Raw genomic sequence first — 18,034 nt, 5'->3', positions numbered from 1 at the left:
GTAGTGTTAACATCTGGAGTTATAAAGCTTTAAATAGGGTACCTCCTAAATGGGCAAGGATTGGCCAGATTTGGCATGTGCGCTAAGGGGTTAACTGACATGGAAGTTTTTCTGCTAACCCACACATTAGCTTTTTAAAAATGGAAATGGCCTAAACTTTTTTCACATGGGATACTTTCAGTTATGTAAATTGGCATAAGGCTGATTTTTATCATGCATACTTGTTTACATACCGGTGCAGAGGAGGCAGGCCATATGACTGGTCACAAAAACAGAAATTTGTGGGGGCGCCCTGAATCTGCACCCATATCACGTGACCTGACTCATCTGATAGCAAGTGTCCTTTGTAGGTAACAATTAAGCCTCTTTACCAGCTTTGAAAGTTATACAAGAACTAAGTCAGGAGAAATTAATTTTAACTAAATTAACACAGAAATAACATATGTCTGCCATTCACAGTATGGCTGCTGTACCAAGTGACCAAGTGATGTGATGCCACGTATCTTTATTAGGTTGGTTCCTCTTTCCCAAGGTTGAAGGTTATGCAAGCTCCAGATTTGGAGAAATGGTATTCAATGGAAATAACGAGTTTACCATTTGCAATATGGCCAAAATCACCTGACCTCATCTTTATTGTCAAGTGTGCAAAGGAGGTCACTTTATACCTGTTTGCAAAGTTTGACAGTTATATGTATATCACATCAAGCAGAATTCCCACATACTGGTAAAATGAATTTAGGCAAATATTAGTGACCATGGTCAACATGGCACGGCAGACATTAGGGGGCATGGTTGGAAGAGTGCAGCTTATATTATTTCTTTGCAATTCCAATAGCCCACCACCTAAAGTACATTTATCATGTAACTACAAATCTCTGTGACGTATGCTGCATGTGCCTTGCACTTGAAATTTTGCATATTGAGCATATGATAACTGAAGTACCATACAAAAATGGGCATGGCATGTTAACCCTTTGATGCACAACATGGGTCAAAAGTGATTTATTTTCTATATCTTTGCAAAAAAATAATTTCATCATTCAGTATTCCAGGTATTCCTCAATTAACTTGTTTTTGTATCACTACCCTTCTAATGCACAACATGGGTCAAAAATGACCCGTATTCATTTCCTATGTTATTTCATGCATGACTGAGTGTTTCTTTGCTATATCTTTGAAATAAATGTATTTCATCATTTAATATTCCAAGTATTCATTAAATATCTTGTTTTTGATTACCACAAATCATTATTTTTATTTTTCCTTTCTTACTTTATGAACAAACATAGTTTTTGTATTTCTACATCAAATTTACACACATGGACCAATTGTAAAACATGCTGAATTATTGTAACATTTCACTCCAGTGTGGTGCAGAATTCACATTAGTAGCACTTATTTGCATCTTTGTTGAAGAACAGCTCAATCACCAAGACATGATTCATTCATACAATATTTATGAACACCGTTCTGAACACCTGAATGTGAAACTCATTTGCAGTGACACAATGTGTTTAAAATATTCCAGGATGGCTTTTCAAACCTTCTGGGTTGCATGGTGTCTGGCTTTGTCCTCTGTGTTAGATACAGTGGGACATCACCTATATCATATCTGTCTCTTTCTTTCCCACCTCCCACTCCCTTCAGATTGACTCAGTTGACAACTTCACCTCGTCCAACACTCCATCCCGAGATGAAGAATCCAAATCCCACCCAATGTCCCGTTCACGATCACCCTCAACAGCCAGTGACATGGAGCTTATTGAGGTAACAGCCAAATTCTGGCCCCTGTCACTACAAGTCCAGGCCCTCATCTTAAGGCCACATAAAAAAGCATGAGAGTCAAAACCCATTTTATTTACATCCATGAAGGGTACTTAACGGATTGGCCGTTAAGTACCCTTTGAGCTGGTGAGATATTAAATTCACTATTCCTAGAACCTCACACTTTTTCCTGCTCTCCCATCCAGTTGATAGACCACCCCCCACGCACTGTCCAGACTCCCACCATGAGGTCTGGATACAGTACATCTGGCCTTCTAACACCAAAGGTAAGATTGTCTCAATACATAAGATTGATCAGTTGTGTGAAGGATAAAAGGACTAGAGCCTCACATAACTTTATACTGCTACTGGTTTACCAGGTCATATAATAGAAGCAGAAACCCTGGTTGTGTTCAAGACCAGGCATGGCACAGTGCAACATATCCTGTATACACCCAACTTTAAAATTCAATTAATTACAGTGCCTTGAATTATTGCATATTTGTCACGCAGAATGGTTTCTGATCTTTAGACAAAGGGAAACTGAGAAAGTTAAATGCAAAACACATTTTAAAAAATTATTTCATTTATTTAATGAAAAAAGTTATCAAACACCCATATCACCTATGTGAAAAGTAATTGTCCTCTTAGTTACTCAATCGACCGATCAATTAACCAAATTTAATTGATAATTACATTTAGCTGATTGAACGCAGACAGACTTGATTACCGCCATCACTGTTGAATGTAAGCACCAATCATATTGAACCTTACCATCAGTGAAGTAATCACCATAAAGTTTCTACAAGCGCACTATGCCACAATCAAAGGAAACTCCAGAACAGATGAGAAAAATCTTTTGAAGTATGTCAGTCTGGAAAGGGTTATGAAGCCATTTTTAAGGCTCTGGGATTCCTCCGATCACAGTGAGAGCCATTATCTCCAAATGAATTACAGTTGGAACAGTGGTGTATCTTCTCAGGAGTGGCCAGCCTGCCAAAATTTCTTCAAAACACACCATTTCGCAATAAGAACATTATAACAACAGTCAAACATGGTGGTGGTAATGTGATGGTGAGGGGTTGCTTTGCTGCCTTGGTACCTGGACGACTTATTGTAGGAACTATGGTAAGTTGTGCTCTGTGCTATAAAATTCTTAACGAGAATGTCCAGTTATCTGTCCGTGAGCTGAAGCTGAAGTGAAAGTATGGTTATGCAGCAAGGCAAACAAAATACACAATTAAAGCCGCAAGCGGCGTTGGGAGGGGTCCAAGCATTGGCACCATCGCGCCCCCTATGGAGCGATTTTAAAATGGCTTTGTCCTCATGATCATATGCCTTCACCCAACATGTCTACTGAATATCATGATGATCGTATAAAATATTGATGACTTATGGCCAATTTTGTGCTAAGAGACGCTGTTGGATGACTTAGTTACGTCGCCATGGATATGTCCTGGCCGCTTCCCGTCAAGGCCTTTACTATGTCGTAACACTTAGATGGCATGTCGTAACCCTTAGATGGTCCGGCGTGTATGCACAGCTGCAGTGTTTCTGCGCCGCAACTGAAAAAGGCGTCACACTAGTGTTGTCACGATACCAAAATTTTGACTTTGATACTGATACTAGGTTTAGTATTACGATACTCAATACTGAAATGATACTTGAAACTTAAACGATGCTAATTTGATACTCGGTACCTAACGATACTGAAATTACCTTAATAGATCAGAAACGTAATGTCCACAAGGGTTGACCTCATTTTCAAATTCATGGTTTATTAACAACCTGGTTCATTAACAACCTTTAAGTTGAAGCCTCTTCAACATATTAATATGCATAGGCCTATAGTGTTACAACATTGAACAATAGAAAAATATGTTAAATATATTTCAAAAATTAAACAGTCCTAAAGTAAATAATCTTTAAAACAAGTCTTTCACCTTTAAATAGATTTAAAAACAGCATATTTTAACAATGCAGCATCTATCTATAATAAAATATTTCCAAATTGGAACACCTATTGCTACTGAAGTGAACTGAGTCAAAGCTTGCGCTGTATCAAGGAGCTGAGTGCACAAGCGCAAGTCACCTCACTTGGCAACCTTAGTTGCTACTGCCTTCTAGCGAAGATTCTGACAAATGACACTTTTCATCCTCTCAGTCGTCGGAATATTCTAATACCGAACCGTTTCTTTCTTTTTTTTTTAAGTACCGAGAAAGTGCTGAAGTTTTGGTATACCGTGCAACACTACGTCAGACACATATTCCAATCCATTGCTCAGCTTAGCAGAGAATGCACATTTCAGAGCGCCTCAGACACAGATAGAATAATAACACACATTTCAAATAATAAAGACGACATTGAGAAAAAACGGAAAAAAAAAGACGTAATATCAACTCGCGACCTGCGTGCTGGCCGCAGAGCAGCCTACCGGTTTAATTTATTTAGACATTGGCAGATAAGAAAAATTTCGGTTACGCTGACCTATAAAACGCTATTCCAAAAGCAAAATCAGACATGTTATACATCGTTAAAAAGCTTATAGTCTCACCTATGGAATAAATGAGTTGTCAATCAAGCCAAATTGCACTAAAAAGGGCGACAACGCCGTAAGCAACAAGTGTGGTATTACGCACAGCTATTTATGAAGATAGCCGACCCAGGCGTGACAGATGCGCGTATTTTTCACAAAATGATTGTCCAAGACAATATATGACCACTCATTCGCAAAAGGGACATCTCTACGCGTAAAACCGATGGTAAGATTGTATATTTATTAAATGTTTAGTCCCAGATATTGACTGTAGAATGACATGGTATAATTTTTTTTAAAAATTGTCTCGTTTATTTCGTTATTCAGTGAGCAGCGTTTTCACTGCTGTATTGGCATATTTTAGGGCTAATGTCGGGTTTATGTTGTTGCTACGGAATATTGCATTACATTACATTACAGGCATTAGGCAGACGCTCTTATCCAGAGCGACGTACAACAAAATGTATAACCATAACCAGGAACAAGTGTGTCGAAAACCCTAGAGGGCAGTAGCCTATCGTTCCAAGTGCAGGGAACAACCGCATAGTTCAACTTGGACCCTGTAGGTTAAACTGATTAACAGTAACACAAACAAGAACAGCAACAACGCAGTCTATGCAAAAATACAAGCAATAGTTAAGACGAGTTAAGACTAAGTCACCTACGAAATAGCTAACTAGTTACAACCCTAACCTTACAGTCAATTTAGAGATTACATTGAGAATACGATTTCTCTCAGCATAGTGACGGATTTAAAGAGTAAACGAACTCACCCGTTATTGTCTTCGAATGGATCCATGTCAAAGAAAAGTAATGATTCATCCTCTCAAAGCTTTATCGTAGCGTGTTATTCATTTAGACATTGGCAGAGTACAGCATAAATTGCGTCTTTTGTGAATATTCAATGTTAGAAATTGCAGCGAGAAACTGCAGCTGTAGACACAAGATAGTCTGTTATGTTATGGTAGCAACGGAATGAAGCGGACTATATATGTATTACCGTCATTGTTTTATTATACCAGTGTGTTTTCGCGCGTGTGCACAGAAACTCAGAACCTATCAATAAAATGGTTTAGCTATTTCTCACCATAATGACAGATTTAAAGACTTAACGAACTCACCCGATACTGTCTTCAAATAGATCCATGCCAAAGAAAAGTAATTATTCATCCTCTCAAAACGCTTGTACTATCAAACTTTTGGTATCGTAGCACGCACTCTGGGTGGCACTGTCTTCCATTCCTTCCCCGACGTTCAGACCGTCCTTTCACTGATAAAAACTAGACCCTACGGTGTCGGATTATTTGCGTCGCCATGGATGTCGCTTGCCGTAAAGAAGTTTACTAGATGTCGTAACCGTTTAGATTTGAAGCTCCAGCTCTTCCGCACCCCACCTAATGAAAAGGTCCAAATGGCGGGCAAACCATATGGCGGACATAGGTGGTCCCAACAGAAAAGTTGTAGAGCACATTCAGATGCATCAGTCGATGAAGTTTTGTGTTGATCTGACTTACGGTGTGGGACTTTTAAACATGACCCTTTGTTATAGCGCCACCATCTGGCCGACTTAGGTGATTTTTAGTGCCTGAGTAGTGGGGGGCCATAGGAACCCACCTGCCAAATTTGGTTGCTCTAGGACTTATGGTTGCTGAGCCTCAGACACTTTTAGCGGAGACAAATAATGAGAATAATAATAATAATAATAATAATAATCCTAACAGATACAATAGGGTTCCACCAGCTTCGCTGCTTGGACCCCTAATAATCCTAACAGATACAATAGGGTTCCACCAGTTTCGCTGCTTGGACCCCTAATAAGGGAAGGGGACAGACTATATGTTGCTCCTGTGTACCTCTCATTCTATAGCCCCAGCCTCACTGCAGGCAGAACTGATATAGCATTACAAATCACTGCAATTGCCTACAGCTGCAGTTGCGGCAAGCTAAACCGCTCCACCTGCGGATGGCGCCCTAACCATACCACCCCTCCACATACCCCCAGTGCCATCCCCATGTCGGGGAGCCATCCGGCTGCCATCCAACACCATTCCACCCCACCCCCCTCCTGCCCCTCCCCCAAGTGGGAGAGGAAGTCAACCACCACCATGTGAGCCCCCAGCCTATAGATCACCTTGAACTTATAAGGTTGTAATGCCAGATACCAACGAGTTTTCCACACGTTGGCATTTTTCATGCGGTGGAGCCACTGAAGGGGCATGTGGTCCGAACAGAGGGTGAAAGGGTGTCCCCGGAGATAATAGCAAAGAGTGCTGACCACCCACTTGATGGCTAGGTACGCCTCACCGTCTTCCATGTCTGCCATTCATGGCATCTGCAGTCCAGCATACCTGCCAGTTGGGGTTGTTGGTGGCAGCTGTCCTGCCGGGTTTCGCTGCAGCATACTCCGCAGGAGAGCCCAATCCTCCACCTGCCTCTGAGCCAGCTCAAAGAAGGCGGCGGTCTGTCTCTCCTGCAGGGCAGCTAGCAGTCTCAAAGCTTGCCCCAGGGGCGATTCCATCACCCTTGTTTCTGCTTGTTTTTCCATAAATTATCTTGTCTCCTCTCCCCTCGTACGGGCCACCATTGTAACAGGCTCTGATGTTCCTCTCCCCACAAACCACACAGTCTGCAAGTCTCAGACGCACCCAGGTTTTTATTGTGCGCTCTCATGAACAAACAAACACACAAAACCCACACAACAGGGGAAGGGAATAGACTATATGTAGCTCCCATGTGTGTCTCATTCCAGAACCCCGGTCTCACTGCTGGCAGAACAGATAAAGCATTAAAAATGATTGCAATTGCCTACAGCTGAAGTTGCAGGCCAGCTAAACTGTTCCGTCTCTGCCTGAAGATGGCGCCCTAACAACATTGCTCCTCCATAGTCTCCTTACCAAACCAGTCACCCTTTTAGGTAATCAGAAACATCATTGTTGGCTGTTCCAGATTCTAAGTTGAAGACAAAGGGATATTGTGGGTTTTCAATTACAGCCCCTAGGATCTGGAATTATCTTCCTCTGGGCATTAGAACAGCTGAGTCAGCGTCACCTTTCAAGACCAAACTGAAAACATATTTTTATTGATTGGCTTTTAATGTCTTTTATTTTCTATCCCGTTTCCTTTGTGACTGCCTGTATATTGTAATTGCTTTTATTATCTGTATATTGCCTCAACTCATATTTATTTTTCTTTTATCTCTTACTGATTGTTAAAGCCCCTTGTGCTTTTTTGCTTGAAAGGTGCTATATAACTATATAAATAAATAAATATTGTCTAGACCCTGTGAGACTTGAATCTGGCACTCCTTTTCTAGAGGTTGTGTAGCACTGTCAAACCTTGTCTTGAGCACCCCAAGTGCCTCTGCTTCTTCTACATGATATACATTTAGTCTTATAAATTCGTAGGGTGTTTAAAGGAGTAACATGGTGGTTGAATGTGACACTTGCCAGTTGTCTTTAGGCAACAACAAAACAAATGTGCATAATTTTTTTATTATTCAGTCATTTAAATTTATTTTAAAACGTATTTTTCTAAGCCTAAATTTCCCACTATGAAAGTTCACCCGAACTGTCTGGGCGTGGTAATGAGAACTGTCAGTTAGCTATGATTGACAGACCGTGCCCCGTTACCATAGCTACCTCCATGATACGTGCTCATCTTGGGAGACTGAATTTTCACAAGCTAGCTAACTTAGTATATAAAGTATCGACAGCTAAGGACGTTGACTTATATCAAATAATAATTTATGCTAGCTAGCTAGCTTGCCAGTCAAGTTAAGATAAAACCACAACTATAACGTCCTTACGAAAGCAAACTAGCGACCTAACGTTATCGATAACATTACATTATGAAAGCAAACTACATAGCTAGCTAACGTTAGCTAGCTAGCTATAAATGAATAGAACCAACCAGAGATAGTCTAATAGTCCTTAAAAAGCACTCTAATAAGTGAACCTAACTTTAGTCAAATATTTGATTGTCTTGCCTGCAAGCCAGCGGCACTAACTATGGGTCACGAGTTATCCATTTAGAATGAGCTATCACAGCAATCTGACTGACTGCAGGTCAACAATACATTTCTCACAGAAAAGGTAGTTTGTCGCCTTTATTTTAGTTCATTACAGTGGTGATAGAAGTGACAATAATTAAGTGGTGCTGTGCTGTTAGCCTTTACTGATCGCCGTACAAGGTTAATGTGAAGTAGCTAGCACAATCGGACAGCACTAACCCATAAAAATGTACTTTGAATGATACTTGTTCAATCGAACGGTAAATCTGCAAAACATTTGATTATAGTCAGCGGCACAGAAATTTTCTTTCACACCCTCAATGAACGGCACAAGTCCCAGTAGAAGATTGAATTAAACCTTTTAAAGTTATATATTTTCTGAAACGTTATCGATTCCGCTTGGCCACAGTGAGTGAAACTAGGCGATCTGAGCATATAGTTTCTATGTAAATTACGTCAGAAGGATTCAGCCTTGTTGTTTGCTACCTAAACTTCACAGCACACTTGTAGCAGGACGGTGTGTCCAGTCAGATTTCTTTACGGGGCGTGGAAAGGGGAGTGGTTACTGTACTTGTGACGCACTAAGTTGATAACATCCACAACCAGCTGAAAATAAGACAATGAATTTAAAACGCATATTTCTCTAAAAATAAAGGACGGACATATTTAATACTTCACTCATCGTGTTTCTTCAATGCCTTTTGTGCAAATAGCACATAAATCCGAGAAAGTGTGAAAACCACCATGTTACTCCTTTAAGTGCCTTCACACGGCAGCCTTCTAGGGACCTGATCCAGACAATATGAAAATTGACAAGCCTAAAAAGAAGGGCTAACAAGACTGTTTTCATCGATTTTATGTTCTTTAATTGCATTTTCTGGGACAAAATAAGGAATGAAATAGATCATATTTTGGGTAGCAATGTTGTATAAATCCCTTGGTTTTCCCTTTTTCAGATGGTAGGTGATATCAATGGTATAGTCTCTAAAAAAATGTATTGTTTGTGGCTCAGAAATGCATTTTTTTGGATTAAATTAAAAATTGGATTAAAGACACTCCTGCTACTATAGATCACTGGTACAGTGAAAAATTTTAAGATTCTCTCTCTTCTAAGTGTAAATCTTGGATCCCTTTATTATCATCCCTACCGTACCATATTGGCCTCTGGCTGACCCCCATCCTTTTTTATTTTTATTTTTCAATTCTGGTTTAGTTTTACTCATTTTTTACAGCTAATGTCCATCCATCCAATTTTTTTTCTTGCTTCTGAACCAATATGATGGGCAACTGCACTACTCCTAATGGAAGCTAAGATTTCTTCAGTGTGTTATTTGTACATTTTTCATAATCTATGATATTATTCCTCCCCTTTGATATAACAATAGTTATCTCAGTAAGTATTGTCATCTCAAAATAACAAAATCTATTGTAGCTATTTTACAGGAATACTCTGGGGTTTTTTGGTTAACAGTGATATTTTAAGTCATCATTTTCAGGTAACATTGTGGACTACTGTAGTCCTTTTCCATATGGGATTACGGTTTCTACATTACTTTTACTAGAATTGCTATTTCTGTTCCATTTTCCCCTATAAATATGTTCACACATTTGTAGTGTTAGTAGTTGTTTGCTGTCCTGCATTGCAACATGGTTTTGTTCTGTTTTGGTTCTGTCCTTTTTTGTGGTAATAAAAGAAGAAAAAAAACTGTTTTATGTTCTGATACTGTAAACCCATTGCAGTATGATGTCTTTGATCAATCAACTATGCATGTATCATATTCACTTGCAGCCCAAAGCTCACCAGTTTGTGGTTAGGTCCTTCAGCGCACCAACTAAATGCAATCAATGTACCTCCCTGATGGTGGGCCTGATTCGACAGGGTTGCACATGTGAAGGTAGGAAGGAGGGGCAAGGGGGAGGAGGAAGAGTGTGATGAAAAGTGTGATGAATAGATGGGGATTCTTCTATCATAAGTGCTATGTGGCTTCATAACGGCACTCTGACATACTTTGCTTCCAACAATGCTTGGAACATTTCTTGTGTTGACATATTTATGGGGTCAGAAGAGCATTCCGCAGTGTTTTGGTTTTCTTTCTCAAACAAGCCTTGGAGGCTTCCAAGGTTGCCTGCACCCTCTAGTTTGAATTTTGTTAATGACGTTTTATGTTTATCAGTTTTGCAAACTTTGGTCTATTCTAAAGCAAATAATAGCTTTATTATATTATATATTAACCAAAACATTTCTTCTGTAAAAATGAATGGTAAATTCAGTGGCTCACGAATCAGTTTGTCTGTCTCCTCCAATATCCAGTCTGTAACTTCTCCTGTCATGTGACCTGTGCGGACAAAGTTCCGGCAGTGTGCCCTATCCCACCTGAGCAGACCAAGGGCCCACTGGGTATCGATCCGCAGAAGGGCATTGGCACAGCTTATGAGGGGCACGTCCGGGTAAGGAGGGCTGTCACATCTTCACTATGTCCCCTTGCTGTAGATCTGATCTGCAGGTTTGTGTTACATTTGTGTTGTGTTTCATTCAGCAAGGAAGTCATACCTTTCAGGATGTCATTGGGTAGGATATATCAGGAGGCCATTGCTGACACATCCTAATGATGGTAGAGCAGGGCTTTGTTAATCTTGTAATGGATTTAGCATTTTATGGCAATTAGCGTGTGAAACAATGTGAACAAAAGTTGCGTAATATAATTTTTGGCTACATGAATATGCAACGAGGTTCACAAATCCCCTACTATTAGTAGCTTTGCCCTTACCTGGTTTTTCCAAATTCAACCTACTTTAAAAGGATTTGATCTGCAAATATTTCTGTTTTTGGGGATTTTCTCCCCCCCAAATCATGTACTGTATGTAACTGTAATTTTGTCCAACCATATGAATGAAATTTGTGAACATGGACACTTTATGACAGGGCACCTTTGTGATTTTGTCTTTCAGGTACCCAAGCCAGCAGGGGTGAAAAAAGGTTGGCAGAGAGCTATTGCTGTCGTTTGCGACTTCAAGCTGTTCCTCTATGACCTGGCTGAGAGCAAGACCTCCCAGCCCAGCGTAGTGGTCAGCCAGGTTATTGACATGAGGTGTGTGACTTCTGTTCTTCTTCTACCCCACTCTCACACAGACATTAGTTGGTGGTGAAAATGGCAGTTGAGGCAGAGATAATGGTTTAATTCTCATGCTTGGTCTCAGTTACTTAGGCACGCCTCATTCACACCTCTCACTTGCTTTGCAGGGATGAGGAGTTCTCTGTCAGCTCAGTCCTGGCTTCAGATGTCATACATGCCAGCCGGAAGGATATACCCTGCATTTTCAGAGTGAGTGTGAGAGTGGACGAAAGAGGAATGAGAGGGAGGACAGGGTGGTGGGTGTGCCCGGGGAGGAATACCTAACCAGAGGAACACATTTTATTCTTAATAATAATAACAATAACAATAACAATAATAACTAGAAGAGTGTACTCAGTAGAGTGCAGATCTTCGCCAGGCGTGTTAGCTTTGCTGATGTAACAATAGAGGCTACACAATCAATGCAACCAGACAAATACAATATTACAAGTTTTTACCATGCCACTGAAAATCCCAAAAATGCTGATTCAGTGAAGTAACGCTAAAGGTGGTGACATGTTACCTAATGTCATTCATATCAGCCACGATGTGTTAGACAGAGCTAACGTTGACGTTATAGTCTGGCACTTTCATTTCAAATCTGGACAGGAACAATCTGGACCAATATCAATTTCAGCGTGAAAATGGCAGCAAAATAATTGCCACAGATTCAAACATTAACATACCCTGTTAGTTGGCAGATTATTTTTTTGGCATTTTAACGTTGAAATTGACATTTTACATTGCTGGTCTTTCATTCCAAACAGAAGCAGTTGTTGATCACTTGCAGCCCCTACCGGCTGGTTAGGAGGAGTGAGGAGTTAGCAGTCAATGTATTTCAATGTACAATGATGGAAATTATTTCAAATAAAATACTTGTTGTTAACCGATTTGCAAAATATTCGCGAATTCAGGTCATTGACCTGCTGACAGCATGCACAACAAGTATTAGGCTGATCGGCCCAGTACTATGCGAGATTAGCTGCGGACAGATACACACACGTGCACACACACACACGCGACCAAACGCATAATCCACTCCAGGCTCTCGCCCGGCGGAGATAAATATCATTAATAATGCTGAAATCAAATATCGTTAGCTAGGTCAGCTTGTAGGGGGATGGGACGATATGAAAATAATTTAACTGTCCACCACGTTTTGGCAATGTTCCAACACTCTCGTCATCACTGTTGCATGCATCACAAAAATCTATTACACTACTAATGCTTACATTACAGCGTGAAATATCCACATTATATAATACAACTAACCTATTTAAAGACACTCAATTTCAAAAATACCAAACTTTTGACTTTGATACCGATACCAGGTTTAGTATCACGATAATTGATACTGAAACGATACCGATTCAATACTCGGTACCTAACGATACTGAAATTACCTTAATAGATCAGAAACGTTATGTCCAAAAGGGTTGATCTCATTTTCGAATTCACAATTTATTAAAAACCTGGTTTATTAACAACCTTTAAGTTGAAGCCTGTTCAACATAACAATAAGCATAGGACTATAGTGTTACAACACTAAACCATAGAAAACTATATTAAATATACTTCTAAAATTAAACAATTGTAAAGTAAATTATCTTTAAACAGGTCTTTCACTTTAAAAAAGATCTAAAAACAGCATATTTCAATAACAATGCAGCATCTTCCTATAATTAAATATTTACAAATTAGAACACCTATTGCTACTGAAGTCAACTGAGTCGAAGCCTGCGCTGTATCAGCGAAGTGAAGGCACAAGCACACGTCACCTCACTTGGCAACCTTAGTTGCTACTGCCATCTAGAGAAGATTCTGACAAATGACACTTTTAATCCTCTCAATCAGTAACGCGGGAGACAAATTTCCCTGGCTTTTACATTTGACTCAAAACTACCGAACGTCGGAATATTCTAATCCCGAACCGTTTCTTTTTTTTTTCTTTTTTTTTTTTAAGTACCGAGAAAGTGCTGAAGTTTTGGTATACCATGCAACACTACGTCATACACTTATTCCAATCCGTTGCTCAGCTTAGCAGAGAATGCACATTTCAGAGCGCCACAGAGACAGATAGAATAATAACACATAAATACACATTTCAAATAATAAATACGACATTGAGAAAAAACAAAAAAAAAAGACAAATATCAACTCGCGATCTGTGTACTGGGCACAAAGTAGCCTACCGTTTTATTTTTTTAGACATTGGCAGATAAGAAAAATTTTGGTTACGCCGACCTATAAAACGCTATTCCAAAAGCAAAATCAGACATGTTATACATCGTTAGAAAGCTTATACTCTCACCTACTGAATAAATGAATTGTCAATCAAGCCAAATTGCACTAAAAAGGGTGACAACGCCGTAAGCAACAGGTGTGGTATTACGCACAGCTATTATTGAAGATAGCCGACCCAGGCGTCACATATGCGCGTATTTTTCACAAATGGATTGTGCAAGACAATATATGACCACTCATTCGCAAAAGGGACATCTACGCGTAAAACCAACGGTAAGATTGTTTATTTATTCAATGTTTAGTCCCAGATATTGACTGTAGAATGACATGGTATAATTTAACAAGAAAATTTGTCTCGTTTTTTTCGTTATTCAGTGAGCAGCGTTTTCACTGCTATTGGCATATTTTAGGGCTAACGTCGAGTTTATCTTGTTGCTACGGGAAATTGCATTACATTACATTACAGGCATTTGGCAGACGCTCTTATCCAGAGCGACGTACAACAAAGTGTATAATCATAATCAGGAACAAGTGTGTCGAAAGCCCTAGAGAGAAGTACCGTTCCAAGTGCAGGGAACAACCGCATAGTTGAACTTGGACCCTGTAGGTTAAACTGATTAACGCTAACACAAACAAGAACAGCAACAACGCAGTCTATGCAAAAATACAAGCAATAGTTAAGACGAGTGCATTAACTAAGTCACCTACAAAACAGCTACCTAGTTACTTCCTCGACGTTCAGACCCTCCCCTCACTGATAAAAACTAGACCCTACGGTGTTGGATTACTTGCGTCGACATGGATGTCGCTTGCCGTAAAGTAGTTTACTAGATGTCGTAACACTTAGATTTGGAGCTCCAGCTCTTCCGCACCCCAACTAATAAAAAAGTCCAAATGGCGGGCAAACAATATGGCGGACATAGGTGGTCCCAAAGACATCTGACTTACGGTGTGGGAGTTATGACCTTTTAAAGTATGACCCTTTGTTATAGCGCCACCATCTGGCCGACATAGGTGATTTTTAGTGCCTGAGTAGTGGGGGGCCATAGGAACCCAACTACCAAATTTGGTTGGTCTACAACTTATGGTTGCTGAGCCTCAGACATTTTAGTGCAGAAAGCTTCCACGCTCCAACGAAAATGTCAAAAGGGCGGGTAAACAATATGGCGGACATAGGTGGTGCCAATGACAAAGTTGTAGAGCACGTTCAGATGCATAGGTCCATGAAGTTTTGGGTTGATCTAACCTACGGTGTGGGAGTTATGGCCTATTAAGCATGACCCTTTGTTATAGCGCCACCATCTGGCCGACATAGATGATTTTTTGTGCCTGAGTAGTGGGGGGCCATAGGAACCCACCTGCCAAATTTGGTTGCTCTAGGACGTATGGTTGCTCAGCCTCAGACACTTTTAGCGGAAAAAAATAAGAATAATAATAATAATCCTAACAAATACAATAGGGTTCCACCAGCTTCGCTGCTTGGACCCCTAATAATAATCCGAACAGATACAATAGGGTTCCACCAGCTTCGCTGCTTGGACCCCTAATAATCCTAACAAAAACAATAGGGTTCCACCAGCTTCGCTGCTTGGACCCCTAATAATGGCTACAAGCAGTAATTAAGGCCCGAGCAGTCATAGCCAACTGCCAGTGCTATCATGTGTAACTTATTGATTAATTGTTGACTTTGGATGTCAACATTTGCCATCCATCAGTGTTTGGGTAAATATGTTGTGATAATATTGAATCATGTTACTTTTGAAGTGCAACATAAGGCTGCTATACACTGCTATGAGGAGCATAATGTTGTTTTCCATTACTTTGAAGAAGTTAATTGCAGTTAGGGTTAAAAATCAAATCGTTTTATTCTGCTTCAAGGTATGAAACCCACATGTGTAAATAAGTGCATGTTGTAATCATACTATATACAGTAGATTGGTAGATTTTCAAGCTGAACACAGAAAGTTAGAATTAATTAATATCACTTACATGGATATGCATAACCACTGACCTTGCATAAGTATGCTGTTCAAGTCACTGACAGGACTCCTGTTATGGTCGGCAGACAGAGAGAACTGGTCAGCAGGTTGAAGGAGAGCACCCCCCAAATTAATGATTTGCCACTGTCACAACCATTAGTGTGTTTTGTGCAAAAATGAACGGTGAGCTTAAAGGCTCATGGATAAAGCAATGCACTGAACACTATGTTTTCCATCAGCTTGTGAGAGAATAAAAGGATGATCTCCCACTGCACAGGCTGAGTAAAATAAATGCGCTGTAATAGTTTAGGTGTGCTGCAAGACCAGGATGTTGATTTTATCTGAAAAACTGTTGTTGGACGGCAAGATTTCACCACCTCAAAATGATTTTCTCTCTAATCATGAATGAAGTTAAATTATTCAGGTGGGGTAACTTTTTTTGTAAATTGAATTTCAGACTATTTGCATCATAGTTCAGAGAATATGTAATTTTACCAAATAAAATTAATATTTTTGTGGAGATTTGACTGGCAAAAAAATATTGCTGGGGGGCAAGATTTTTCCCATTGACAGCCAGTTGCTGACCTAGGCAATAGAGGGAGGTGGTTAAGCCTGAATAAATTGTTTGTTACATAAAATATTTCTTGCCACAATGCAGCATTTCTGATACCGCTGGGTAGTTTATTTTTTTAACCTCAATTTTTCACTTTTTGGGGTTTGAGCCCAGATTGTTTTGCCAAAATATTTTTGTCTTTCTACTCTAAAGCATCTTTGTGACTTTGACTGTGAATTGAATTGAAAATTGTAAACTAATATATATGGGAATCCATTTGAAGGGAAGGTGCCATGCCAGAGTATACCATTTGTTGTTTTTGGGGGGTAGTACTTCAGATTTAGTCCAGATGATTTTGTATTTGAAGCATTTCTGTCCTTTGTTTATCTTTTGTTTTAACTGGGAAACCTCACTGAGATCGATATATCTCTACCCCTCAGTTTCAATCCCAGAACCTTTACAATACCTGAGATCCTATGGAGCAATCTCTGGGAACTGGACTTTGCACTCCACAATTTAATTATTTTAAGATAATATTAATATTTGGTTAAAGTGCACATTCTCAGCTTTTAATTAAGAGTATTTTAATACACTTTGGTTTCACTATGTAGAAATTACAGGACATTTTATACATAGCACTCCTCATTTCTGAGCACCGTAATGTTTGGGACAAATGGCTTCATCTGTGTTTCTGGTAAGTCATGTTAAATTGTTTCCTTAATGCAGATATAGCGGAACTTGCAGTATCTAGTCTTGATTCTAGGCCTTTGTTTGCCTTTGAAGTCCGTTATTGGTGCTTGTCAATGTGTGGGCCAGATTTGTATTAGTCAAGGAAGCCATTATGAGAAGTTAACAGAAACACCTATCAAGCCATTTGTCCCAAACATTATGTTGCCCTGAAGTGGGGGGTCTGTGTATAAAAAGTTCTGTAATTTCTACATGGTGAAACCAAAATGTATACAACTACCCTTTAAGAAAATATGAGAATCTTAACTTTACCCACATACGAATTAGGCTATATGATTACATATCTACAATTGAGAAAATCAAGAAAACAAAATGTCTTTGTCCCAAAAATTATGGAGCTCACTGTATTTCAAAATTAGACCTTATGCGAGTCAGTACAATATTAATCAAACCATATTGCTCTTGAACACCTATTATTGAGTGGGCTTGATGGGGGATTTGTATCGACCAGTTCAAACCAAGCAGCCAAAACCAGACTTCGTTTTTTAAGCTTATTTCCTGCTCTTGTTGTTCCTGGTTGCTAACTAGCGCCACTGCGGTTGGCTCCAGTATAGGTGTTTTCATATCCGGTTTTCATGTAAGTCTATGGTACAAATGCGGTCAAAATACAAAGTAAAAAAAATGTTCTCACAAGAACAAATAGTCACAATATGTGTATTTTATTCGTCCTATGACACACTGTCCATGGGTCGATTTCATGATTTATTGTGTCATTTGAGCACTGTTATAATATTTGTTGTGGACCAATGAGTTACAGTTTGCATCACTTCCTGATTACTGCGGTGGACTAAGCTACAGTAGGGGCAACAGTCTATGGTCACTGGGGTGGGAGGCGGCGCCTCTTGGCCTTGACATTGCGGCTCCGACTCATCGTCCACAGTCCACCTGTGCGAAGTCAGAAAATGCATCCCATTTCGTAGTGATTTCATTATGGCATGTGCTATTTACAGCTGAACTAGACGACCATAAAATAATCCTCCTCCTCTTTTCGGTAGCCAAGTCATTTTTACTATTTCCGTTAGCCTACTTAACCAAATAATTAGTTGGCAGAAAGCGTAATCAGCTAACGCTTATTTGCTATATTTGGT

The 18,034-nt window shown here is 39.7% G+C and overlaps 1 protein-coding gene across 8 annotated transcripts in view; it reads left to right on the top strand.

The window, feature by feature from the left end:
• LOC135257857 (serine/threonine-protein kinase MRCK alpha-like) overlaps nt 1–18,034 on the top strand; it is a 377,275-nt gene that overhangs the window by 292,688 nt on the left and 66,553 nt on the right. For all 8 annotated transcript variants that reach the window (XM_064341039.1, XM_064341035.1, XM_064341036.1 and 5 more), the window contains 6 exons: nt 1,648–1,767; nt 1,971–2,051; nt 10,100–10,205; nt 10,622–10,758; nt 11,260–11,399; nt 11,552–11,633. In XM_064341039.1, the coding sequence (XP_064197109.1) occupies nt 1,648–1,767; nt 1,971–2,051; nt 10,100–10,205; nt 10,622–10,758; nt 11,260–11,399; nt 11,552–11,633 (666 nt within the window). The remainder of the gene's footprint in view (nt 1–1,647; nt 1,768–1,970; nt 2,052–10,099; nt 10,206–10,621; nt 10,759–11,259; nt 11,400–11,551; nt 11,634–18,034) is intronic.

Source organism: Anguilla rostrata, chromosome 6 (genome assembly GCF_018555375.3).
Source record: "Anguilla rostrata isolate EN2019 chromosome 6, ASM1855537v3, whole genome shotgun sequence".
NCBI classification, from domain to species: domain Eukaryota; kingdom Metazoa; phylum Chordata; class Actinopteri; order Anguilliformes; family Anguillidae; genus Anguilla; species Anguilla rostrata.
Note: the sequence above shows the minus strand (reverse complement) of the source record. Positions and strands in the feature narration are given on the sequence as shown.